Genomic DNA, 26,345 nt, shown 5'->3' with positions numbered 1-26,345 from the left:
TTTACATTTTGGTCTATTGCACATAGTGCCTAACAAGAGATCTCTTGAAGAAATTATGTTCTGAATAATGCTATTTGTATATCAGAGGTTTTTGCTTTGTATAGCATATAAGAGTTTGGTTTCCAGAAGGAAAAAAAAAAAAAAAGATAGTGGGAAGTCTTGACTACTTTGTAATTCTGTTCTTCCTTCTGAGTACATCTCAAAATGGTTGAGCATCTGAACTCCCGGTGGATCTGATGTTGTTTGACATCTAAGTAAAAGCATCTTGCTCACTGGGTAGCCAACTTAATTTTGAATATATTATCTACAATCAAATTATCTGCCACATGTTAAGATTGGTATTTGGCTGCATAAGCAGCCGGAACATTTTGACTTTCTGTTCTTCAGAGATTCTCTTTGAGAGATGTTCCCGTAAGCAGCTACTTTCATCCTGGGGTCTTCAACTGGATTTCATTGAACATCTATCTTCCTCACTCTTTCTTCACTTAAAGTAATGCTGTCCCTGTCTTACTGTGTCCAGCTGGCATGTGATCAGCAAGCTGGTTCCATTTAAAAAATCACTACCCGTTGTAGAAGCCAGATGTTGCTGAACAGCAGTGTTTTGCTCATCGTATCACTCTGCTGGCTTAACTGTTCAAAGGGCCACTCCTGCAAATAGTGCAGTGAGCACTTTTGTATCTTCTCTCACTTTGATCAAGTGCTGTATCTTATGTGCCTGAAAATGGGATTATGCTTTGACGGGACATCTGTCATCCCATGAGTCTAGGATTTGAGATGACCCTTCAAGTTACTGTTATTGGAGTCCAGTTAAGCTGCAACAAATTCCAAACCAGAAGCAAAATGAACGGGTTTCAGGGCAGCTTCACTGCCCAGTCTCAAGCTTTCAGGCATTAATCTGTAACTCAGGAGCTGACTTTCTTCTTGCAGGATATGGGAAGCTTCCTTTAAAAAGTTCTGGGCAGCCGCTGACATACTGATAAATCCCAAATTGCAATACTTGCAACTTAGATCTGATAGTGAAAATACGACTTGCATTAGATACACACCTGTGATTTACAAGCACTGCTCATGTTCTAGGAAATGAAAGCTGGAAGGGAGGATGATTGTCACCTGCTTGCAGGAAATGTGACTGCTGTATTTTTCTATTCATCCCTTGTCTACCTCAGCTTCCTTAAGTATGCTTTCTGGCTTTTTTTTTTTGTGCTTTTGTTTTATTGGGAAATAAATGTGACTATGTAGATAAACGGATGAACCTGAATCCCGAGTTCAGGATCAGCCTGAGGTCTGGGTAGAAGGCATTCATGACCTACTCTAAGCTACTTGGGCAGCTGCTCTTAGCTCAGTCTGGATCCTAGCACATCGAAAGTCAAATTGAGGCTACCTACAAGTTTCAAAATCAGCTTCTTTGTAAAGCAAAAGCAAAATTGCTTGGCTTTAGCAGAATTAGTGTTTGTAAGGTATCTGAGTGCAGCGTGTACTGCATCTGGTGGGGGAAAAAAAAGGGTGTTTTCATACTGTACTTATTTATTTTTTCACTTTGATTTTTTTTTTTCTTTCTATATCACACAGTTCTCAGCCCTTACTGAGAGAGAAGGATTCTGGCATTTCTCGATGTAAATAAGTATTGCTAATTTAAGAATCACATTTCAAGGTTTAGTTTTACCACCAAGTACCATATATTCTTCGTTTGGGAATCTAAATTCTTATCAATATATAGAACATACAGCTTAAAAATAAAATGGTTGTGATCATGAGATAAAACCTAACATATGACTGAAAATGACTGATAGCAATTGTTGTACTTGAGTACACTGGTATGAAATCGAACCATTTGGAATAACAAACAAGTTAAACGATAGGACCACTGAAAAATTGTCATCTGTTACTCTGACAGGTTTTGTGTGTTAGGAAAATGATTAGTGGATGAAGTAGATGATTTGTGTCCAGTTCTGGGCTCCCCAGTACAAAAAAGAGAGGGGTCTCCTGCAAAGAGCCAGCAGAGGGCCACAAAGATGATAAAGGCCTGGAGCACCTCTCCTATGAGGAAAGGCTGAGGAACTTCCATCTGTTCAGCCTTGAGAAAAGAATACTGAGAGGTGATCTTATTAATGTTTATAAATATAATAAGTGTGGAAATCAAAGGGACAAGGCCAACCTCTTTCCAGTGGTCTGTGCAGACAGAACAAGGGGAAATGGCCATAAACTTGAACATAGGAAATTCTGCACCAATATGTGAAAGAACTTCTTCATGGTAAGGGTGACAGAGCACTAGAACAGGAGCACTGCCCAGAGAAGTTGTGGATTCTCCTTCTCTGGAGATATTCGAGACCAGCCTGGATGCCTACTTGTGCAGCCTGCCATAGGGGGCCTGCTTTGCAGGGGGGGTTGGACTCAGTGATCTCTGGAGTCCCTTCCAGCCTCTACAATTCTATTATTCCATGATACTTTGAAAGGAAAGGAAGGTGGCAAAGACATGTACTTTATCCTACTGCTCTTAGCTTTTTCACTGTTGCATAGCAGTGCTGTACATATTCACATACTGATGAGATGGAAAAACCTTCCTTCATTAGCAATGGTCTAATATGTACACGGCACAGAGTAAAGATGCTAGGGATGCCAGTCATGCTGCTTCAGGGGAAAGGGAATGCAATTTCAGAAAGAGCAGAGCAGGAGGACATCAGCATCCATCTGCCCAAGCAGGAAAATGAGACAGCGTTGAGCACAAAGCCATTTGTAATTCTTAATTTTTGAGGCCACCAAATGCAGTGGGAAGTTAGCTGCTTTTGATGCAGCAGTCAAAGGGTCAAATTCTTTTCCCTGCTGCTCGAGCGTAGCTCTGTGGCAGTCTGCTGGGCTCCGCCAGTGAAACTGAAGAGGAGGATTTGGCTTGCAGCCTGTTTTTAATCTGCACGTATGGTATCAATTTTGGAAGCATTTTCTGGTTGTCCTCACAGTTATAAAAGGGTAGAAAAATATATTTATTCTCTTTGCCGTTTAAAAACCAGGCTTTTGTTAACTCACGTGTGTTAATTCACAATCTAAAAAGTACAATAATGATCTTGATTCTGTGTGTTTTGTCATGGGATTGGTCTTTCTATTTACAGATGTCTCTGTTGTCAGTCCTACGGGTAAGGTTTCTCCAGAGAAACCAGCTTGCCACAGTGGATTCCAGTTCTCTCATCTATGGCACCAAGTCCATTGGATCACTAATCTGCCAGTCCCCCTTCTGATCACAGGCACTGGAGTCTCCAGCCCGTTATCCTTCTTTCTCATCTGGCTTTTCCTTAGTGTGTTCATACTGTTGTTGTTTACTTGTATGTGAGGACTATCATGGAGCATGGCATGTTGGCAGTAATTGTTTATGCTGACAACTTGTTAAATGTAACTGGCTGCCACAGAGGGAGCATCTCCTCATGCTCACCAAAATCTTCAGCTCTGTTGTGATGGATAGAACAGAATAGAACAGTTCAATTGGGAGAGAACTTTGAAGACCATCTTGCTCAACTGCCTGACCAAAAGTTAACATCTAATGTGAGGCTATCCCACTGCTGTGCTAAGTTAATGCATTTTGTCTTTGGGGTAGATTCTCACTAGGGCACAGGGCTGTGGAGAAGCTGCCTGAAGCTAGAATCTCAACTTTGCAGATAACATTCATGTTTTCTGCAGCTTTCAAGTGAACTTAGTATGAGAGACAAAACAAGATCTTCTAGTTGATTTCTATCTTTCTTCTATGCTTTCTCATCTGGTTCCTAATTTTTATTCTCTCCCAATCACAGAATCATAAGGATTGGAAGGGGCCTCTGGAGATCATCTAGCCCAACCCCCTGCTAAAGCAGACTCCCTAGAGTTGGTTGCACAGGAAAACATTCAGGTAGGTTTTCAGTATCTCCGTAGAAGGAGACTCAACAACTTTGCTATGCAGCCTGTTCCAGTGCTCTATCATCCTTTCAGTAAAGAAGTTCTTTATGTTCAGATGAAACTTCCTGTGTTCTAGTTTATGCCCATTGCCTCTTGTCCTGTTACTGGGTACTACCAAAATGATTCTGGCCTCATCCACTTGACACTCAACTTTTAGATACTTCATGAATATTGATAAGATTCCCCCTCAATTGTCTATTTTACTGAAGAGCCCCAGATCTCTCAGCCTTTCCTCATAAGGGAGGTGCTCCAGGCCTCTCATGATCATTGTAGCCCTTTGCTAGATTTACTTCCTTTTTTGTCTTTCTGCCTCCTTTTTGTACTCCCCTCCTTTTTTTGCCTCTTTCATCTATCCTGGCTGTACAGACCTATTGGTTCTTGCATCTTTTAATAGGCCTAAACTCTTCACTAGCATGAGTTACTTCAATATATCACAGAATCATGGAGCGATTTGGGTTGCAAGGGACCTTTAAGATCATCTAGTTCCAACCTGCTATAGGCAGGGAATCCTCCCACTAGATCAGGTTGCTCAAAGCTCCATCCAGCTTTGCCTTGAGTGATTCCAGGGAAGAAGCGTCCACCACCTCACCAGGCAAACTGTTTCAGTGTCTCACCACCCTCACAGTAAAGAATTTCTTCCTGATATCTAATCTAGATCTATGCTTTTCCAGTTTAAAGCCATTCCCTCTAGTCCTATCTCTATTGCAATAAGATGCAACAAGATTATCTAAATAATAATAAATAATAAATGCAATAAGACTATTATTTAAGAAGCAGCTGAACAATAGTGACTGAATATGATAACTTTGTTTTAGTTAGGCTGATAGTTATCTTTAGATATGCTAATGGGAAGTAAGATAACTGGAAAACATACTAGGTGAGAAAACTCTGAGGTAGGGAAATGAGCCAGTGTTGTTGGGTGCAGGTTCATAAAGACAGCCCTATCAGATCCAGCCAGCAGATACACGTACTGTCTTGAATTTCTGCTGGCAGCTGTCCATGTGTGCTAACGCTATTATTGTAGGTTAACAAATCACTGACTTTCTCCTTTTTTCCAGCAAATTAGTCCTGTAGTTGCTTCTAGCAATTTTGCTAGACCCACTGACACTGTATTATTAGTAGTTAATTATGATTAACATAGGAAAAAAAGCTGGAAGTTGCTGATGGTTTCTGGACCACAGCGCTGCTCTGGTACATTGTGAAATATGTATCATCTGTGTCATGCTGTTTTAGATTTCTCTCTTATGGAAAACTGGTTTCTAACTGCTGAATGAACCAAAATTACCTGCTAACATATTTCTCACATAAACAAGCTTTAACACCTCCAGTTCATAGCATCCGTGTCTCTGTTCCAAGAACTGAGGTTGCCTGAAACAGGGTATTTTTAAAAAATAAAGGAAAATTTGAGACTATTGAAAATTATCACATGATTATGAACATCATGGCCTTAACTTCACCAACTGCTTTATCTTTGAAAATGAGAGAATTTATTTTGGAAATACATTCACAACATACAACATGGTTAGGAAACCAACACACGTTCTTAACTGTTTACCTGAAACATCAGCTTTTTTAATGACCAAGTCAGATTTGCAACTGGTGGAATACAGGTTTCTTTACTCATCATGCCGATTCTGGCTGTCTTACTATCAAACACTATGACAATTCCAGTTCTTTCATGTCTTTGGCTCTGCAGTCTGACTAGTTTGGTTGTGATTGTAAGTATGAAGCCATTTCCATCATTTTCATGTTTAAATTCTAATAGTGGTAGCAACAATGGGAAATTACTGCTAATTATGCCACTGAACATAAGCATACCAGATGCCTTGGGTGTCTGGATTTTATCACTGCTCTGCGAGACGTGCTCTACCCATTGTGTACATCACAGATTTAATGTGCATGCCCCAGTAGACAATAATGGCTCAGTATCACTGAGACGGGTTTATGGTATGTCCAGAACCTCAGGCTGTGTTGTGCTGCACGAGACTGCCAGTTCTTAAACAATGATGTGCTAAGTCTCTGCATAACTCTTGCACGGCTGGTGGGTTAAACAAGGCTGCTGAAAATTTTTCCTGAGATTTAAGGATTTTTATGCAAGAGAAATTATGACAGCATTTTATCCAGTACAAGAAAGATGCAGAGCTGTTGAAGAGGGTCCAGAACAGGGCCACAAAGACAGTCAAAGGGCTGGAGCACCTCTCCTACAAACACAGGCTGAGGGATCTGGGCTTGTTCAGCCTGGAGAATAGAAGGCTCCAGGGAGTCCTCATTGCAGCCTTCCAGTACTTAAAGAGAGCTTATAAACAGGTTGGAAATCTGTTTCTTCCATGGGTGGACAAGACAAGAGGGAATGGTTTTAAACTGAAAGAAGGAAGATTTATATTAGATACTGGGGTAAATTTTTTACTGAGAGTGTGGTGAGGTGCTGGCACAACTGCCCAACATGTTATGTGTGTCCCATCCCTGGAGGTGCTCAAGGCTGGGTGAATGGGGCCCTGGGCAGCCCAACTCAGTGAGTGGCAGCCCTGCCCACAGCACTGGGTTGGAACTGGGTGGGCTTTGAGGTGCCTTCCAACCCAAACTGTTCTGTGATTCTCTGATTCTATGAAAAGACTGTTTCAAGGCCAATCAAAATGTAAAGAAACCCATAGAAAATAAACATAGTTAATGGCTTCACACACTCAAGACTAGATTAATCAGGCAAAAATTCTTTAAATGAATCTGTCTAATGAAAATGACATGTCTGTACACAATATGCTTTAATCTCTTTCCTGCAGAATCTAATGAGACTATGAAAGAGCTCACAATTGTATTAAACAAACATGGTTGTTTGGTTGTACCAAGCTTTGGTTTCAGCCATGGAATTCATTAAAACAGTGTGTTCTGTGTATTGCCAGGAGGCCACCAGTGCCTGCTTGAGTCTGGTTCCTGGCCTTCATTTTCTCTCTCCAAGTCTGCTGATTGGAAGCTGTTCAAATATTTACAGTTAACTTATATATTTAACATTGCATAAATATTTAACATTATTGTTCTCACAGCTGAGAGTACTTTCACAGGAGTTCTCAATTGTATTCTTAGGTAATTATCAACTAACTTATTTTACATACCTTCAGTTGATTAATTGTAAATAACTACCGAAGAGTATGAAATGAAAAGATTTTCCCCTCAATTAAAGAAAATTTAAATGCATTTGGAAACCTCTGTAGGATTTGAGGTATGCTTTTCCTATGATGGGAATGTAGCTACTCCACTGTGTATGTTCACAGTGAATTACATAGACTGTTTGTAAATTTCTAGTCTGATGTTCCAATTGCTTTTATAGGTGCAGCTTAGGTTGAATTTTTCTACGGTATTATTCCCTCCCAATGCTATGTGTCCTTTCATGCTTCTTAAGTAGGAAAATAGTAATCAATCCACAGAGGTCCAACTCAGCATATCTATAATCTGTATGCTTAGAAACTGTATTTCACCCCCATTTTGGTTTTGGCTGACTGTAAGCACCTTGGTTTGTAAAGGCCTAAGTGTCAGGCCAACTCCTGTGGTAGGGTCCCTGTCTAGAATCGAGTAATTATACCTTCTTTGCGTGACTGCTATGAGCAACTTTGGAGATATTCTTAGAACAGACCTACCTTGAGAGGGCCTACTAAAGCAACAGTGGCTGCTGTTCTGTCTGTGCTAAGCAGGAAAGGGGGGCAAGATAGCGACTACAACATTTCTCCTTTTGAGAAGTGAAAAACTCAGATTCAAATCTTGCCTTGGTCTAACAAGTAATTTGTCAATTGCTTTATTAGTCAGGTGTGCTGCAGAGTTAAACTTCAATCATCTTTGGTCATGTCTGCAACAAAGAACACCGAATAACCTGAGCTGCAGGGCAAGAGGTAGGCATGACTGCCTGTGAATGAGGTGGACATTCACTTGAGTGAATGGAGTTGTGTTCAACTTTTCATGTTCCTGGAACCACTTTGTACTTTTCCTAGTATTCCATCTCTGCTGTTCTGCTCTTGTTTAGGCATTGCTTTCAGGAGCGACCTGCAGTGTGGTTCCCAAGGAGACGCTCAGCCATCTGCTTCTAATGTCAAGCCATCTGAGCAGCAGAGAGCAAACAACTTGACCTCTTCCTCCCACTCGCTCTTCATTCATTGCTTTCATGAGTACTCCTTTTATCAGGTAGTTTTAAATGACATCAACTCAGTGTCTGACTTTTAAGCAGCTTCTGACTTAAAGGCTGAGTTTGGATTCCATTGTCAGATCTGTAACTTTTGCAGTGTGCTGTAAAAGGAGCCTTAACATCTGAGTTAGATTTTGGATCCCTCCCTGGTAGCCAGGCACCCACAAGTTAAGGACTGTGATGTTCAACTCTGTGGCCTTTACATCATTTTCAGTTTCACCCTTTGTATCTGTTGCAGTAAAGTCTTGCAGGTAGTTCTTGTATTCTGGCTTATCCTGTGGGAACATGAACATGCTCTCAAACAGCAGGTAAGCAGAGGATGATTTGAGATTTGAGACAGCAATGCTTCAAGAGTACAGAATTCTACTAGGTAATTTAAACTTTGCCTTCATAATGATCTATTCCTCTGACATTTCTTAGAGACTTATTTATTCTTCTTCTTTTCATGGAAGAGAAACACAGTACAGTCAGAAGAACCAGATAGATCCATTACTGAAATCACCTTCAAACCTGGGATACAAGTTGCAATGCAGTTGTGCAGTGCCTCTTCATTCTCCTGTGTCTTCTGCTGTGCGGTGTGCCACTGCAGGCTCATGGGAGGGCTTAGCAGAGCCAACAGCCTTCACATTTAAATTCCACAATGATTATAATGGCTTTACTTTGGAAGTTTATGGCTGGTTCCTTTCCTTTCCCAGTGTACCTTTGTTATGTTCTTCTTGCCCAGCACCACATTCTGGCATCTCTGAGGATGCATGCACCAATGGTAATCATGCACAAAATATTTCACACAGCTATATTGTAAAGTGACTGGGTAGTACGCGTGTCAGAATGCGGCTGACAAGTATAAGCTTTCACCTATTTGTCTGCACAAGGTTATGGGATAAGCCAGATGTGACTAATGATATTAGTTACCTCGTTAAAGGTAATTGAAGGAGAATCTGGAATTTCAGTGTTAAAGATCTAAAAAAAATATAGTTTTTATAATAGCAATTGGAACAGCAAGTAAATTTCAAATTAAAAAGTAAGAATGTTGCTGAAAGGCTATCTGCATGCGGAACGATTTGGTTGAGTTTCTTTACTGGCTAACCAATCCACCGCTGCGGGGCTTGGAAATGAAGCCAGGGGAACGACTCCTCCAGACTTTTAACATTGTTGTTAACTACCTTGGAGCACTGGGTTCAAGATGTGTCTGCAGCTCCAGAGCCCACCCGTGTTGACTCTCAGGATGGCAGACACAGACCTGCAGCCACCTGAACCAGGGGCGGTTGTGGGCTCTTCTCTGCTGGCGAGGGCTGCAGCCCCCTTATGCAACATGCCTGTGCACAGGCTTTTGCTGTGCAAAGTGAAATCTGCCATGCAAAGATTGTATCAGGCTGCTAAGTCTTGTGTTCCTTAAGTGTGCTCACTGATGAGACACAAATAGCCTCTGAGCTAGTTGCGTGGTATGAGTGCTATAGTTATGGTGGTCAGATTTCTGTTGAAAGTACCGTGTAAAAGAGCCGAGAAATGTGAAACAGATGAAAAAGTTGTAAAACAGAGATGAGGAATAATGGCTGATCTCTTGATAACTTCAGAAATTGTCAGTGCCATGAAGTGAATGTGTTATTCTATGGCTGTAGAAGAAAGCATAAATGCGAAACAGGTTTTCTATTTTTTCTGTATTCAGTTGGTAAGAATTTGACCAGGCTCTGTCCATTTCATGTTACACTGACCTGCTATTTTCTCTCATTTTGGGAAATGATTGAGACATTTTGTGTAATGCCTTTTGCAATACAAAGCATACATCTAGTTTAGCGCCTTGTTGGGTCATTGTGTCCCTCATGGCAATGTAGTAGCTGCTTTGCACTGAAGCAGATAAGTTTCCTGCTCTGCCCACATCTCATTCCCTCTGCCCTTGGCTCAGCATGCTTTCTGAAGCACTCCCTCTCATGGGAAGACCTCCTTCTACTCTGCAGCATGTCAGAGATCAGCCTGTCTCTCTCTCCTCCTAAGGGCAGGCAGAATGGCTCCATTACTAAGGGGGTGATGGGAATGGAGGACTTCAACCTCCCTGTATTACTCCTCTTTGGAGCCATGGGAAAGAAAGAAATCTCTACAATCTTCAGGGATTTACGGGGGAGCTCTAGGTCTCAGATATTTCCTTGTGCAGGCAAGGAGAGAGCATGCAGATAAAATGTGTGATGGTGAAACCCACATTTCCCTCTGTTAATAGCACTTATTCCTAGCATTGTAATCTTCCCTTTGCCATTTTACCATCTTCCTATCGCGCCCCTGCCAGCTATGAACCACACAGGCAACCTATTTCAGAAGCTGAGCTTTGGCATTTCATTGAGTGTTTGCCACAATTGGAATTGGAACTTCTGCCAGCATTTCATTGGCTCGATTACTGTTGCAAAATGACTGGAGCCACATTAGGTCAAATGATCTAATCCAGTTATTAGGGTGCTATATTCAGTTTTGAGAGAACCAAGACCAGTTATCACAAAATATATTGTAATGGGGACTTCTGAATTGCTTATAGGTGGCTCAATAGTATCCAAACCAATGAAAGAAGTTGCCATGAGGGACATCTTAAAGTGGGGAGATCATCGCTCAAAAGATAATTAAAATCATTAGCAAAATGCGGTTTTGAAAGTACATTGCTTTCAGTAGTGCTTTTTCCTAGCTCTGTTTGCTTGCACTGTAAGGTGTAAAGAGAAATAAATATCCTAAAACAAAGGTCCATCTGCATCTTCATAAGAACTAACTGATGTGAAAAAAATAGTAACCTCAGCTCTAAGGTTTTTTTTTTTGTGTGTGTGTGTGTGTGTTGTTTAAAGCCCTACATAAATCAGGAGGAGGCCCACAAAGGGAAGACTGTTTGGTTTCAGGGACTGGTCTTGATTTTCTGCTAAGGATAATCATGATCAGGAATCCATCTCTAATTAAAGGCAAACAAAAAATATGCAAGATTTTCACATACATTCTTTTCATACTCATAGTTTAACGTGTTATGTATACTGTACTCTTTTCCTTTAATTCAGCTCTCAAATTATGTGCAGACAGCTTCAGCTGCAGGGAAAGGTGGGAGTATGTAGGATATCTAGAATTTAACTGTTTCATTCCTACTACTAAAGGACCTGTTTCTTTATCAGAGGTATTCAGTAGAAATGTGGATTCTATTTTCTACAGAAAATCTCAGTGGTTCTGTGCGATTTTGGTTTTGTTGGCTATTTGTTTTGGTTTGGGTTTTTTTTTTTTTTTTTAATTTGTTTTTAATGAGTAGATCCTAGTGAAAATGTTGGTCTAACTTTGAAGAAAGATATGCTTGTAGTTTATATAAACACAGTGCTTTTTCCTTGTCTGCTCCTGTTGTAGTTTGGGTTCTTTTTTTCCATGAAATGTCATTCAAGTGAGTGAAATTTAAGCAGGATGTGGGTTTTGTCACTTTGATGATGATGTAGTATCCCAAGTTTTTCATTAAGAAATTAATATTGGCAGATTGGGTATTGCAGTAAACTGAACAAGCCTGAGCATGCGGTAGGACCGCATTATTTTGCGTGGTGGTGTTCGAGTTCTCCTCTCTCCCTGCACAGTGCAGTCTGGGGTTGATTTACAAAAATTCTTAGATTTCTCGCAGCAGCACCCCATAAGTTGAACTATTCCTCATGCTTTTGGCTCCCGTTCTGAGACACATTGCTGACACTTCCATCACTGAGTCAGTATAGCCCAATCAGTCAATGTCTGATGTCTAGTTTTTAATAGAGGAAAAGGTTTCTGATGATAGATGTGGTTGCATTTAATTCTGTAGCAGTAAGATAGATGAACAATAAAGTTTGGCTGAGATAGTTCCACTCTGAGATCCTCTTCACCTAACACCCAGAGAACACTTACTTGCACAGCTTGACTTGGTCTGCTAAATGTGCTTTCCATGACTGAAGGTCTGTGTGTTGAACTGGATGCTGAGAGCCAGCACAGCCTTCATGAGGCCAGTTGTCCAGAGTGCTTTAAATCTTAAGCTCTGAGGAGAGGCATTACTCGGGGTAATTCCCAGTCAAGCTAAAGATTCAACATCTCCAGCAAAGCAGCTTCCTAGAAAACAAACAAACATTAGGAACAATTTTCTCAAGCAAAAGAGTGAATGTCCTCCTCCTTCCCTGTATGAGAATCATTTTTTTGATAATAGCGTGTTATTTCCTTGGGCCATTGATGCACTAATAGAGGCATTCTGCAAATCATTTAAATTGATGTGCGTATTTGGGCGTACGTATATTTAACAAGTTTGTTTAAAAAAAGAAAAAGCGCTGTTCACTTGGTGAGTCAGCAGTGCATCCTTGGCTCTGCTTTTGTTCTTCTGCTCAGACAGACTCCACCATTTGCTCCTCTGAAAAAAAGCGCACAGTAAGAGAAGGCTGAAAATGGAGAACTGGCAGCTAGAACAATAGTAATTCATAAGCACAGCACTGCAGAAGAGAGTTTGTAAGATAGAATAAATTGCTCATTCTTCCTGAAATGCCATGGAATTGTATCTCCTCCATGACGAGACCAAGTGCCCTTTGCTTTTTATCTGTCCCCAGCCCTGCAACACCACAGCACGCACCTCCTGGTGCTCAGGTTCACTGAGTTACTGCCACTCACGGCACTGCCCGCATTCTGTGCTGCCAGCCCATGGCCAACCCCATGGTTGGGGTTCGACCTTCCTGCAGAGCAGCTCCTGCACTGCCCCAGCTTCAGGGGAGACCTCATGGGTACCTTGGCATGTGTGGGTGTGCTCACCTGTGAGTCTAAAGATGGCCAGAAACAAGCCAACAGGGGTGACATGTGCTGCCAGATGTACTGAGAATAAATACCAACTCTGACTGGCTTTTTGGAGGAGCTTTTTGTAGTCAGTGTTTCTGACTGCAGTATTCAGCAGTAAGGAATTAAATTGGTGAGCAGCTAGAATTGAGATCCTCAAAGAGTTTTGCTTCTCTAACTTGACTCTGAGGAAAAATAAAAAGCTTTTAATTACTAACTTGTTACAGTTTTTCATGTTAAGACCCATTAACACACCATGCTTGTTTCTGTTTTCCATGCCAAAGGACCCTCACTCTCCTAGTGCTTTGTGCCAGGACTGGGTTTGGGTACACAAGCCCTCCATGAACAACCCCCAGCTATTTGATGTGAGGGACACAGCTTGTCTGCCCACAGCGCTCCCAGGGCTCCTTACTGCTAGTTCCTTCATTTGGCCAATTTGCTCGGGTAACTGTGATCACGGTTTAGCTTTAAGTATGCAATCAGTCAAAAGCTGCCAGCCATTTCCATGTAAGAAAGAAGCAGTTGTGTGTGAGCTCTGTACTCATGAGGGCTGGCAAACTTGGTGTTCTGGACACAAGCATGCACAGGATGTGCATTGTCCTGTACAGTGCATCTGCATTCTCTGACCTTCCTTTCACTGAAGTGTAAGAAGGAAAGAAAAAGTTGTTGCACTTTCGAACACTGTAAAGTTTCAGTCTTTGTGGATAAAGTAAAGAAAAAATAAAAGTGAAATGCATGCAATTTTGAGTCATCTGCTAACTGACTATAAATCTACAACAGCCAATTTATCACTTCCACCAGGACTGCAGCAATTTAAGCAGGCAAGGGAGTGCAGCTGCCTGTGCCTGTTGCAGAGCCTGTAGACAAGTCAAGAGCTGAATGTAAATCAACAATGTCAGGCTGCTGCATAAGTTCAGAGCCCAGGCTTGGAGACAAGAGAGACCCTGTGTGAGAAAGGTCCTTTGTGGGAAGGTGTTCACTTAGGTGCTTAGGAGAAACCTCATTGCTCTCTATAACTATCTGAAAGGACGTGGTAGCAAGACAGTTTGGTATCTTCTGCCAGGTAACCAGTGACAGGACAAGAGGTAATGGCTTGAAGGTGTGTGTGTGGGGGGGGTAGTGCATGTTGGATATTAGGAAAAATTTATTCTCAGAAAGAGTGCTGAGGCACTGGCACAGGCTGTCCAGGGAGGTGGTGGAATCATCATTCCTGGAGGTGTTCAAGAACTGTGCGGATATGGCACTGAGGGAGATGGTTAGTGGGCATGGAGGGGATAGATTGATGATATGATGATCTTAGGGGTCGTATCCATCTTAAATGATTCTATGGTTCTAGCTGCTGTGCTTTGGGACACTTAAAGACTAAGAGCACTGGGAAGGATGAGGAGGACTCTTAACGTTTCTCACAAGGAAGGACTAAATGAAGTGGAGTTGTTTCATCTCAGAAGTGAGAAGAGTGAGGGGAAGGCTCAGGTGTATGATCGCTTACATGTCTGCAATGAATGTAGCAAGGTGAAGCAAGGAAGGTTCAAGTCTGATATTTGGAAAAACTCTCCTGAGAAGTGTATGGACAAGTGTATGTATAATGCAATGGAATTGCCTAAAAACAATACATCTATTTCAACAAACAGTCCCACTGTGATTTGTTTACTGGGCAATGTTGTTTTATGTGAAATTCTAAATTTTAGAAGAATTTTGTATTTTATCTAAAGACACAAAGTTACAAATTTTTAACATCTTCAAAAAGGCTTGGAGCAGACAGCTTCAAGAAGCAGGTCTCCATATGCAGGGCATGACAGTCCCGAGACAGCTTGTGAGATCAGTCTCTTTGCCCCCACCAACCTGTCTGAACTTACAGAGAGCACTTGGCATACAGGTCTGAACATTTGTAGTCCCTTGTGCTTTTCTAATTGTTTCAATTCAGACATGTGCTTTTTTTTTTTTTTTTTTTTTTTAAGGCAAAAGAGCACACATACATTGAATTAATAAGGATGCAGTAATAAAGCTGAATCGCACTGCTCCAATACACATGGGCTATGAGTGTGCAAGGTTAGGAGTCCTGGGGTGCTTGGAGAGAACTGATTTACAAAACTGCAGGGGCCTCGCTGTAGGCTGATAACTCAGGGTGCCAGGTCAGTGGTGAGATATCTTCTTTAAGTGTTAGCCAAAATTTGTTGGCAGGCAGCAGAGAAGTGGATAGAGGATTCGAAGGTCAGATGTTGTTCCAAGTTTGTCACAAGAATGCATTAGGGAACAACAATATGGGGGTGGACAGAGCTGAGACACCAGATTTAAGCAGGAGACTGGTGCCTGATACCACTGTCTTTGCAGACAGGAGTGTGGATAAAAGGACATGAAACTACTATGCTGTTTTTCTTCAGGCTTCTGAAATAATGAAATAACTGTAGGGCTGCCCATAAAATATCACTGCTAATGCAGCTGTGTTCAGTACAGAAAACATGATGGCATACTTCAGTAGTTTTGAGGTGTGTCTGCTGAATGTCACATACATTCCTGTCGGAATCTACTTAAAAGCAGGACAGATATTAACAGCCTGAACAGAAGGACGTAAATACTGTAAAAGCTCTGCATAATCAGGCCAGAGGACCATCTCATCTTGTAGATTTTCTCTTCAGCAGCATGAATAAATATAGCTGCTCTTTAGTGAGACCATGCAAACATGATCACCTCCTCTGGTCTATTCCCCTTGTATTGCCCCACTGTAGGATGGCTCGCAGATGTTAAAGGGTGCACTCCATTCTGTTTTCTTCCTGTTTATGGACCTACTATCCACAACTTTGTGTGATCCTTTCTGAATCTGCCTATGCTATGTATTTCCACAATCTCCCATGGTAGAAACTTCCACAACTTTATATGAGCTGTAGTGAGATTTTTCATGAGAGGGACCCCTGAGCGTGGCTTTCTGATTTTCTTTCTAGAAAGTTTTTGTTCCTGAACCTCGGTCACTTCAAAATAACACCTTTGTAACGTGGAGCCAAGGGTGGTGTTTTCCCTCTGCCCCTTATTTGCACTTATTTATAGGCTTTCTGCTGGCTACTGATGGTTCTGCACAGAGGCAAAAGCATCATCTCGGCCTTTCATCCACTTTCTTCCATCTGGTGTATCTTAAGATGGTGTCCATGTTTCACCGTGTAGTAACAAAATTAGTCAAGATGTTAATGAAACCGATGCTCTCCCATCTCTGTGGCAGGAGAAGCTGCTGGTGGAGCTCCCCATGGCTCTCCCATGTCCTCCTTGCAGAAGGTTTTGAGCGCATTCTGCTGATAAAAGGTGAGTACAACTCATACCTTCCAGTGATTTCCAGGTAGTTCTTGAATGTTCACAGTTGATTTTTTTTCCCCTAGGGGTGGACTGACTCAGAAATGCACTCTGCAGCCATTCAGCCACACTGAATTTTCTATCATGGGAGAGAAAGAAATGGAAAAAGCCTTTCGCCTTGTTAACAGAGCAAATTGAATTTTCTGTGGTTGGCAATATTACATCTTCTTGGTGTCATTTTTACAATACCTTTCTGATTCTAACCATACAGTAAACTATGTCCAGAGGTGTGATTTCAAAGCTCACATCTGGAGCTTCTATGCATTTACTTTATTAAATTTGAGGGTGGTGATGGTAGCTCACTACGTGCTACTGCTGCCTGTAAAAAAGGTTCAATTTAGAAGTAAATATGAAAAGCTTCAATGTTTGTTTTCTGCAATAGAGGTTATTTGAGTAATTGGAAGAGGTTTGTACGTGGGGTGGGGGGAGGCAGGCTCTTTCTGGGGGCGCACAGTGGAGGGGGGGACAATCATTGACAGCTCTTTATAGGTTTCCAAGAAGCAGTTGTCAAGAAAAAAAGGTATTAGAATGGTTAGAAAAGTGATTTTTAAAAAAATCTTTATTCAGCATGAATTAAGATTTTAAATATTCATATATTTAAGCAGATATATATGGATTCTAAAAAGAATATCTGTTTGTTTTACGTTTACAGATATTCTTATGTACATTTAATCTACTTGTTGATAATTCTCTTTCTCTCAGCTTCCCTGCATGCCTGTCCCTGAACGGGGAGGGATCCTGTGCTAAGGGTGAATGCCTAGCTCCACCTATTTGCCTTTTTGTTTCACTCCATTTCTGCTTTTATTGCACAAATGGCCCTTCATCCCATGCTTCCTTAAAAGCTCAGATATTCAGAAGCAAACTTAATGCTTTCTTTAGCTCATGTTCCTACTGGACAAGTCCGCATAAGATGCAAAACATTAAAATTATTGGCATATAGAATGATTTTAATAGGATTATTTCGAAGAATCCCCTTTCTTCACTTCCTAAATTCTTCCAACTTATCAGCAGTGTCAGAGAAAAGAAGGCAGTGTGTGATATCTGTTGCACTTCTTATTTGCGGGCTCACTGTTTATTTTTATTTCTACTTGCTCACTCCTACTTTGTCGCTGAAATTGCAGAAACATCTGTCTCCCTTCATTGAGGAGAATCATTTATGAGTCCCAGATTTACCAACAGTATCAGTTACATCCAGCAAACCTCACTCTTGGTCTTATTAATTACTTTCCATCTGCTTTTCCCTCAGGCGTTTTGGTTAGCAGAAAAATGCTGACAATCAACAGTAATGGCTTCTTAAGTTAGTTAGTTATTAAGTCAAGCCTTTTGCAGATACAGTTTCAATAAATTCTTTTCTTTTTCTTTAGAAAGAATTGTACCTAGTTGAAAACAAAAATGTAATAATCCCAGAAACTGGGGTGGGGGTGGTGGGAATTTGCTTTTTAACTGCAAGAAGCCCCACTTGTATTCTCAAATCATGTAAAGAACAGAGCTGCAGAAAGTGCTGTTGGAAGCATTTACTGTGGGCAGAAGGAACTGGTCTTGCTAGGGTTGGGGGGTTGTGCTCATCTTTTTTGTTGCTGTAGTGAACATTTATATTTTTATTTTCCCATGACTTTTCCCTCTGTTGGCTAGGTTGCTCCCTTGGTCTCCTACTGGGAAAGCAGCATTGAACTTGCAGTGCTGAAAAGATGATTAATGACAGGCAAAACTGTATACAACTTGCAGTTTATTTGGGGGGGTGAGGAGCATGCAGTGAAATGCCGCATTGGAGGATTCTGGGCAAATGGTGTGTGAAATTGTTGACAAATTGCCCTCATTAAGCACACTAAATGAATGCTTTCTTGAGGACATTGGCATGATATTACCATGTACAACATAACTTCTACTTGAAATTGCACGTGGTGCTATTCTTATCTTTTAATTTCTTGTAACAGCTCTAAGTTGTGATAAAGCCAACATTGTAGCTGTCTTCACTGCTCACTACGTGAGATGTGAAGGAAAATTGCTGAGGGAAACTTCCATGAGTGATTCTGAATTATTCATTAATTTATTCATTATAATGAGCCATTCTGAATCGGGTCACCAGAGTTCGTAAGTGCCAAGAGATGGATTTAAAAATGCCTTAATTTCCTCAGCCTTTAACTTGATTGCCATCAGTGAAGGGGCAGTTAGAGGACAGCAGTCAGAGAAGCCGCAGTTATACAGAATGCAACTTTGGGTGCTGGTTAGCCTTGCTAATAGTAGCAATCATTCAAGAACAAAATGTCATAAAAATGGTGTTTGATGATGCAGTACATTTCATGGCATTCAGGTAAAGCCAGCATGATTTTCCCTACCATGTTGAATTTTGGTTATCAGACTAGGCGTCCCCACCACTGTGTCACTCTCCTTGCTCATCTTTGGGCACAAGCAGTGCCTGGACCTGTCTGTCTTGTGCTTGCACTTCTTCCAAGCACATGTGTGAGGCTTGGAGTTGGAGCTAGCATTTGGCTTTGGTGCTGGGCTGCTGGCAGCAGCCCTTGGCACACATTCTTACAGTCATCACCTGCATTTTCCTGGCCTAGCTGGCTCAGGCAACCCGTGCCCCACAAGGTGCATGTGCAGCAGCAGAGGTGTGCTGGGTGGGGACACATGGGATGGGGGAAACTGCCAGGGACAGGGCTGCAGCCTGATCTTTGAAGGCATGGAGTAGCCTAGCTGTGGGGCAGGGAGGGTTTCCTGCTAAGGGATCCAGTGCGACAGTGAATGACCATGGCCTCTCTATGGCAGCATGCAGCTTTCATCACTGAGGCACTGGTAGAGGAGAGCAGCTCCTCTTCTTTACTCCCCAGCAGGCCACAGTGTGAAGACTATGGCAGCAGAACAGGCATGGATATGTCCCATCTGTTGTGGTGTGCAAAAGGACATTGCCTATGCCATACCGTGCCATCACGAGTTCTGTCTGGGCTGCATCTTGCACTGGGACAGGCAGAAAGAGAGCTGCCTGCTCTCCTGGAGGGTCATGACTGTCATTCAGGTTGCTGTGTGGAATGGTGATGTTGACCTGGGCTTTACAATCTGCCTCCCAGCACCATCAGTACCTCCCTGCTTCCTGGCAGGCACTGCTTCTATGCCATTCCTACTACCCTTTCTGCTGTTGCTAGATGAGCAGGAGCCCGAGGACACAAAGTAGGAGCTTATGGCGAGTAGTCTCCTGCCTGAGGCCGGGGCATCCCATGTCTGGGACACAGTGGTGGTCAGCAGTGGCAGTGGAGAATCTCATCCTGAATGCCCTGTGTGACACTGAGCTGGACAGGAAGGCCTTGATCCAGCAGCTTTGGCCTGCAATGGGTGACAGAATGCAGATGCTCAGCCAGGGACTCATTGACACCACTGTGTGCCAGTGGGGTGAAGAGGGCTACTGTCAGCCAGGCCAATAGGGTGTCCATGTGTCTGGCTGCCCTTGGTTTAAAGCCTTCCCATGGGTGATTCTCACCTCAAGGCCCATTATGAACACTGTCCTTTAGAAGAACAAAGAAAAGAAGCAGATTTTAGAAGCATTTCTAAATATAACCTTCTAGTGACATTGGTCATTAGAATGGGTATATTTGGACTGGACGCTGGGTTTTAAGATGTTGTTCAAAACGCGCACAAGAAACACATTCATCCTGAGACTCTTTCAAAACGCAATCTGACAGTTTTAGATGACATTTAATGACAGTGAATCTTCAAAAATAATTTTAAAAGAAGCACGCAGATTTTGGATACAGAATGACACTAAAAGTATGTGTCAATTTGGGAATTGTGCCTGCTAAACAGATGTACTCTGGTCTGCAGAGATTTCTAGGGAAAAAAAAAAAGCAAGAAGTGGACAAATGTGAAGCATTCAGTCTTTATGTGCAAATAAAAATGAGTGATTGTGGGTCAGAGTCCGATGTGCTTACTCAGATTTAATACTATTCTCTCCATGCAAAGACTTATTCAGTGGCAGTTCTGACAGAATTTGAATAAGATGTTATTCAGTGTTAAAAGCATCAAAACTGGTTCTGAAAAACAAAAATATGTGAAATGTTCTTGAACTGCCAGTAAGGAAACCCTGATCCAACAAATGCTGAGCATCTTCTTATTCCATTGTCTTCTCCCCGTGCACAGGAACTCAGCTTACTTTAGACAGCTTACCAGAAGCATGCTGACATAGGATCAGGCAGTACCTAAACAACACCCTGCTTTCTCTTTCGGAAGAATCATTTGGTTATATCTCAATTTCATGATCTTTTATCAGGCTTTCGTTTCCTACTGTCACATACTGGGTTATTTGGTTTATTTTCTTGCTTGGGAGTAAGAGTGGAAGCATTTTGCTCACTGCCACAAAATGTGCACTCCAGTTTCCAACACGGAGAGAAATCTCAGATGAGCTCCATCGCCCTGGTAAATTGCTTTCCTGAATCCCATGTCTCCCCTAACATAAAAATGTACATAGTCTGTGCCTGTGGTGTGCTGACGCTGAAGCTGGATGGGAGGTGTATGTGGGATTTGGACTTGACTTCACTAGGCAGGAACTCAAACCATCTAAGCTACTCTTGCAAACTGTATATAACATGTCCTCATTGATCACCATCCTTTCTGTCCAGGATCGTCTGGAGTGACCTCCCTACTGGTGAGTAGTGACAACAAATATAGAGGTTATCAGTGCCTGTGATGTTCCTATTCTCTGACTGATGGCTCAGTCCCAAGTGACTGCTGTTGGAGTAGACCTTTTTTAGCTACTAATGCCTTGATGATCCACTGCTTCTACTGCAACATCCACTTTAATTGCAGCATAGACTTGAGTTTTGGGACTGGCTCTTGTAATGTGTATCTTAATGTCTTGCAGTGTTGCAACCAGAGGGAAAAAGCTGAAGTTCACAGTTTCTGCCTTAGGTTGAGACTCTGGCTCATGATTCTCCAGCAAAAGGCTGTGGCAATTTAAGATCCCACTGTTGTTCACCTGTTTGTGGCATCTATCTATCACCCCTGAAGCTGGGGCGAAGAGGATTGTGATTAGGTGTTCATCATTCAAATATGCTGACACAAACCTGCTTACTAAGATTATTAATGGTTTAAGTGGCACCTGGCACCTTGAATGAGGGGCAACACTCAGATGTCAAGCCTTGCTAAAAACAGTGCAGTGTCTTCTTACACAGGAGAACACACAACTTGGGCTGGTGAAAACCCAGTACTTTCAGAGTAAGATCTACTAGAAGAAATCCATTCAAGGCTTTTAAACTGTTCATGGCTGTTTTTAATATGAAATTGGCAGTTAGAAGATGTCAGCTTTGATAATGAAATGTTTAAACTTATGCCATTAATTTGGATATTCCTTTAAGAAATATAATACCAGATTTTGACATAGCAAGAAAAGATAACAGAGTGGAAAAAACATCTAAAGAGAAAATAACCAGGGCCTTAGCAATAGACAACAATTCTATATAGAATCCAAGGTTTTATGTCAGACACTCCTGTAGCGATTGCTACCGCTCTCTGCTTGGACTGTTTCATCTCATTCCCAGGGGAAAGAGATGAGTTAGGAACCTGATTTCAGCGGTCTGCCCACTGATATGAAGACCTGCTCTTCATTTCATTCCAGCGTATACTGAAGAAAGGACCTACCTTTGTCTGGCACACTCTTTGCACTATGTTCAGGTATCTCTTTCAGTCTGGCTTTGTGGTAATAAATGAACAGACTTCTCCTGGGGCAAAGCGAGAGGCAAATTGTGTAGCAAAAGGCAGCATCTCACAAAACAGAAGAATCAATGAAAATCAAATTGAAAAAGGAATGCTTCGACTGTCGGCTCACTTCCTGATAAGGTCCCTGTAATAGTTCTCCTAACAGTCGAGGACATGTGCAAGTGATTTAACATCTGTGAGCAAAAATATTCAGAACAATAGATCTGAATGATAGAAAAGAAGCAATGACACTACATTTCCTAGAAGCAATTGACTGATTTTAATTAAGCTAGAAATTAGCCTGCTAGCTGATGGCTCATAAAATGTCTGGAAAAATCAGCTGCAGGCTAATTGTGCTGGCTTTACATGTGGACACTGTCCTTATGGTGAATTTTTAAATTAATCATGGACACATGGGATAAGGCAGGCTGCCTGTGGGGGATGAAAGCGGGGAGGGGCAGGGGGCCTTCTGCTGAACCTGGTTGTTCTGTGTGCTGCAGCCACGCTGCTGGGACATTTGCCACAGACAGAAAAACTGCTCCGCACTGACTTGAAAAACCTCCTAGCAGAACCCAGAGACTAGGCTGTCCTGCTGTGCAAGAGGAAGCATGCATGCTTTTCGTAGGCTTGAACAGTTCCATCACATTGGGACAGTCGCCATCATTATGCTCTGTGAACACCTGGTGTTTGTGCGTTAGCTTTGTTTCAACAGGTTGATGCTGATGGTTGCCCACAGATGCACTTTTCCTGCATTGTTGCACAAGTAGTCCAGGTCACAGTACTGAAAGAACTTCTTGGTAATGCTTCTTCATGCAGCCACTTTCCAAGAGTATCACACTGTTGATAACAAACGAAGTTCTGGTTCTTGCCAGAAGACTGTAGGATGTGGTGCCAGAGTGACAGCAGCACTGCTGCCAATTCAGATGCCATTCATTGCCTTTGCCTTCAAGAGAAGGTGTATAGATTGCTTTCAGTGGGCACAGGCTGCCTTGACAGCCCAGCAACTGAGATATCTGCCAGAGCTAAGGAAAGACCTAAAAGCATCAAAGAGCCAAGAGTGACACAAGTTACATGAGCCAGCAGTGTGCAGTTGCAGCCCAGAAGACCAACAGTATCCTGGGTTGCATCAGAAGAGGGGTGGCCAGCAGGGAGAGGGAGAGGATTGTACCCCTCTGCTCTGCTCTCATGGGGACCAAACTGCAGCACTGCTTCCAGGCCTGGGGCCCACAGCACAAGAAAGACAGGGAGCTGTTGGAGTGGGTCCAGAAGAGAGCCACGAAAATAGTCAGAGGTCTGAAGCACTTCTCCTATGAAGACAGACTGAGGGAGCTGGGCTTGTTCAACCTGGAGAAAGCTCTGAGGTGTCTTCACTGTGGTTGTCCAGGATTTAAATGAGGAGTGAGACAAACTCTTTACACAGTTTGATACTGATAGGACAAAGGGAGAATTGTTTTAAACTAAAATAGGGGGAATTTAGCTTAGATATTAGGAAATTCTTCACTTGGAGGGTAGTAAGGTCCTGGCACAGGTCACCCAGAGAAGTTGTGGGTCACTTGAGGTGCTCAAGGCCAGGTTGGATGGGGCCCTGGGCAGCCTGATCCAGTGGGTGGCAGCTCTGCCCATGGCATGGGGTTGGAACTAGATGGGCTTTAAGGCTGATTCGAACTTAAGCCACATATGAAAGATGTTTTTTCACCTGGTAAGCCCCAGGCAGAGCTATCAGTGAATTTTTTATTGAAAACCAGGGACATCATATCTGAGTATGAAGGAAGTCTAGGCTTTGTGTGCAGAAATGCATTGCTAAGGAAAAAAAGAAGCATTTGGACTGCAGGTTGCACAGCTCAGATACAATAGTTCACAAAGCTCTGAAATAGAATAAAACTTTCTGGAAGAAACTTGGTGAAACACTCTTTTGTGTCGCTAACTTGTGCTGCCTCTCTTTATGTAAGGAATAAAGAACTGGGTGGGAGCCCTTTAGGGCTGAACTATTCAAGAGCCACTGCCTGTGAATTCTGTTAGGATGTTTTGCATTAACATCACTCTGAGGCAGAATAATGGAACTGGAACAGTGGAGAGAAAAGTTGCTTAGGGGAGCACTGATAAAGTCTGAATGTAGGGAGAAATTAGCAGGAATTAATGCTGAGGAAAAAAAATCTGTGGAAGTGCAAAAGGTTGCTGGTTGCCACCTTGGAAGGGAAGGCACCAGAGGAAGAAAGCAGGAGCAGATGACTAGCAGGGCTGAAGAAAATTTTGCTGAGTCTCTCGGATAAACTGAGCCCAAGATGTGCCAGATGTGAAGAGCAGGCTGTGAAATGAGGCATTGGTGTGCACGTGGTGTGGCAGGCACTGTTTTTACCAGAGGTGGACGAACATCAGAGCAGAAGGAACAGTGCTTATAGAGATAGTTAGAAACAGTTGGTCTATTCAACTCCTCTTCAGGGAGAGTTCAGTATCCACTATGCAAAGCTTGGACACAAAGACTGTTTTTACAGAGGGGAAACCTGGCCAAATGGTGTGCTGAATGGTGTGCTGCAGCAGGGTTCCTAAGAACGAAGACAGTGTAGACATCTCCGTGGCAGTCGGAAAATCTTCTGTTGCCATCACTTTTTCATTTAGTCCAACTAACAGCAGTCAGTTTAGCAGAACAGAAGTTTCCAGCCCTAGAAATGTTTGCTAGAGATGTCATTGAGATGAGGCAATGTATCTCCACGAGTTCATTCTTTGCTCCGTTCTTGGAGCCCACACCAGCCAACTCTGTGTTTTAGACCAAACAAAAAAAAACACCCATTAAAATTGCAAGGTCAGACATAAGCTATGAAATGCCAGAATTAATTTTGCTGGTATATCCCTACTTTGTCTGCATTGTGCTTATGCATTATAATGCCATAATTTACATAATCGCAAACTGCTTCTGGGAAATGAAGTGGTTTTGCAGTGCTGGCTGTGGGCCCTGGCCTTGTTTGCTGTGGAAGGTGTACTGTGGACAAGGCAGGGGAATTTGGGATAGTGGTTCTGGAGCTGCACACAGTCTTCATTCTTGTCTTGTCGAACACTTCAGACTTAAGAGCTTGACTTTGCAAGCTCACTATTCTTTTCAACAGATTTTATGTGTAATGTAGAACATGTTCCAACACAGTCTGAGGTTTATTTATTGCTTTTGTTGTTAGAAGAAGGAAAAAAATTGGTCCAAGTGAGAATTTTCTCCTATAAAACTGAAGAATCAGCAAAAATGTCTTAAGATCTCGACTTGGTTGAAATCTTGTTGAGATTTAAATTAACTGAATTTCTGAAAGGAGCTTCAAATAAAATTGGGTTGTTGTTTGATAGAACTGCCTGTGCTTCATCTGTTCTGCAATTCTGTCGGCACCAATCCTAAGACAAATTTGTTCAAGTCCAAAGTGTCCTAGAACATGAGCACCACCTAGATTTAGAGCATTTTAACCAAATCTATCAAAGTCACTGTGGAGTTAGAGCCTTTCCTTAGCCGGAGCAGCCTGACCCATGGGAAGATACAGCGTGAGAGTTCAGAGCAGCAGAACAGAGTCTACCAGAAGTTCTACTTCTCCAAATATAATCTGAGCTATCCTTAGGTCCTGCAGACTCTTAGCCATGTAGCTCAATTGATGCATCATTATGGTAAGGCTGCTTATGAGAAGAATGATGTACTCCCAGGTCATATGGCAATGGGGCTTCAACTCTTATCTGTAATGATAACGATAAGCTAGACATATCTTTCCTGTGGGAGGTAGGTAATATTCATGGATCATTTTGCAGTCAATAAAACAATATGCTTTTGATAATTGCTTTAAGTTGCCAGTAACTTGTTAGTCAAATTTCTTTTGGATTCTTTTTCACTTTAGAGTGCCCAAAAGCAGTCAACACATGTTATTATGGAGTGTTCAAAAAAATATATGTAGCCATATGAACATGCTGATATAAAAGTAGAATTAATTAGAAAAATATTATTTGGCTTCTTCTTTTCTTAAAAAAAAAAAAAATTAAAAATTATTCATTGTCTTATTTAAATGTGAAGTCTGAAAATAAATGCTTAAAGTTTCTCAGGTGTGAAAAATCAGAGTTCTGTATGCCAAATAGGAAAATAGTCTTAGTTTTGTTGCTGGGATTTGATGGTTTGGGATACAAATGCCTTTTCAACTGAAATTCAGCATAAAGACAGTTGGAAGTAGCTGGAAGTATTTTATTTTTTTTTAATTTCAGAAAGGAAAACTTAGACTTAAACTGAAGGAGGAAAGAAAAAAAAAATCCAACAACCCACAACTGTGGCAAAAATCCCAGAGCAAAATAGTTAGTCTTGGATTTGCTGTGATGATGACTTATGGAAATAGTACAGTTGCTTTCAAATTTCATTATTTTTCCTTTATTCGTAGCCTTTTGTTTGGCTACTGCTTCCAAAATTGCTGTGGTTTTATTCATGGAAGAGAAACATGGTGCATCATGA

The 26,345-nt window shown here is 41.9% G+C and overlaps 1 protein-coding gene across 7 annotated transcripts in view; it reads left to right on the top strand.

Annotated features, from left to right (window-relative positions):
- The window catches only part of FBXL7 (F-box and leucine rich repeat protein 7), a 310,991-nt gene that overhangs the window by 116,375 nt on the left and 168,271 nt on the right, over positions 1–26,345 (top strand). For 6 of the 7 annotated variants that reach the window (XM_052704048.1, XM_052704046.1, XM_052704047.1 and 3 more), the window contains one exon: positions 16,074–16,153. In XM_052704048.1, coding sequence (XP_052560008.1) covers positions 16,074–16,153 — 80 coding nt within the window. Of the gene's footprint in view, positions 1–3,788; positions 3,871–16,070; positions 16,154–26,345 lie in introns of those variants that run through there. The other variant, XM_052704052.1, reaches the window with a different exon arrangement.

Source organism: Tympanuchus pallidicinctus, unplaced genomic scaffold (genome assembly GCF_026119805.1).
Source record: "Tympanuchus pallidicinctus isolate F22 unplaced genomic scaffold, pur_lepc_1.0 scaffold5, whole genome shotgun sequence".
NCBI lineage: Eukaryota > Metazoa > Chordata > Aves > Galliformes > Phasianidae > Tympanuchus > Tympanuchus pallidicinctus.
This window is presented reverse-complemented; position numbering and strand designations above follow the sequence as displayed.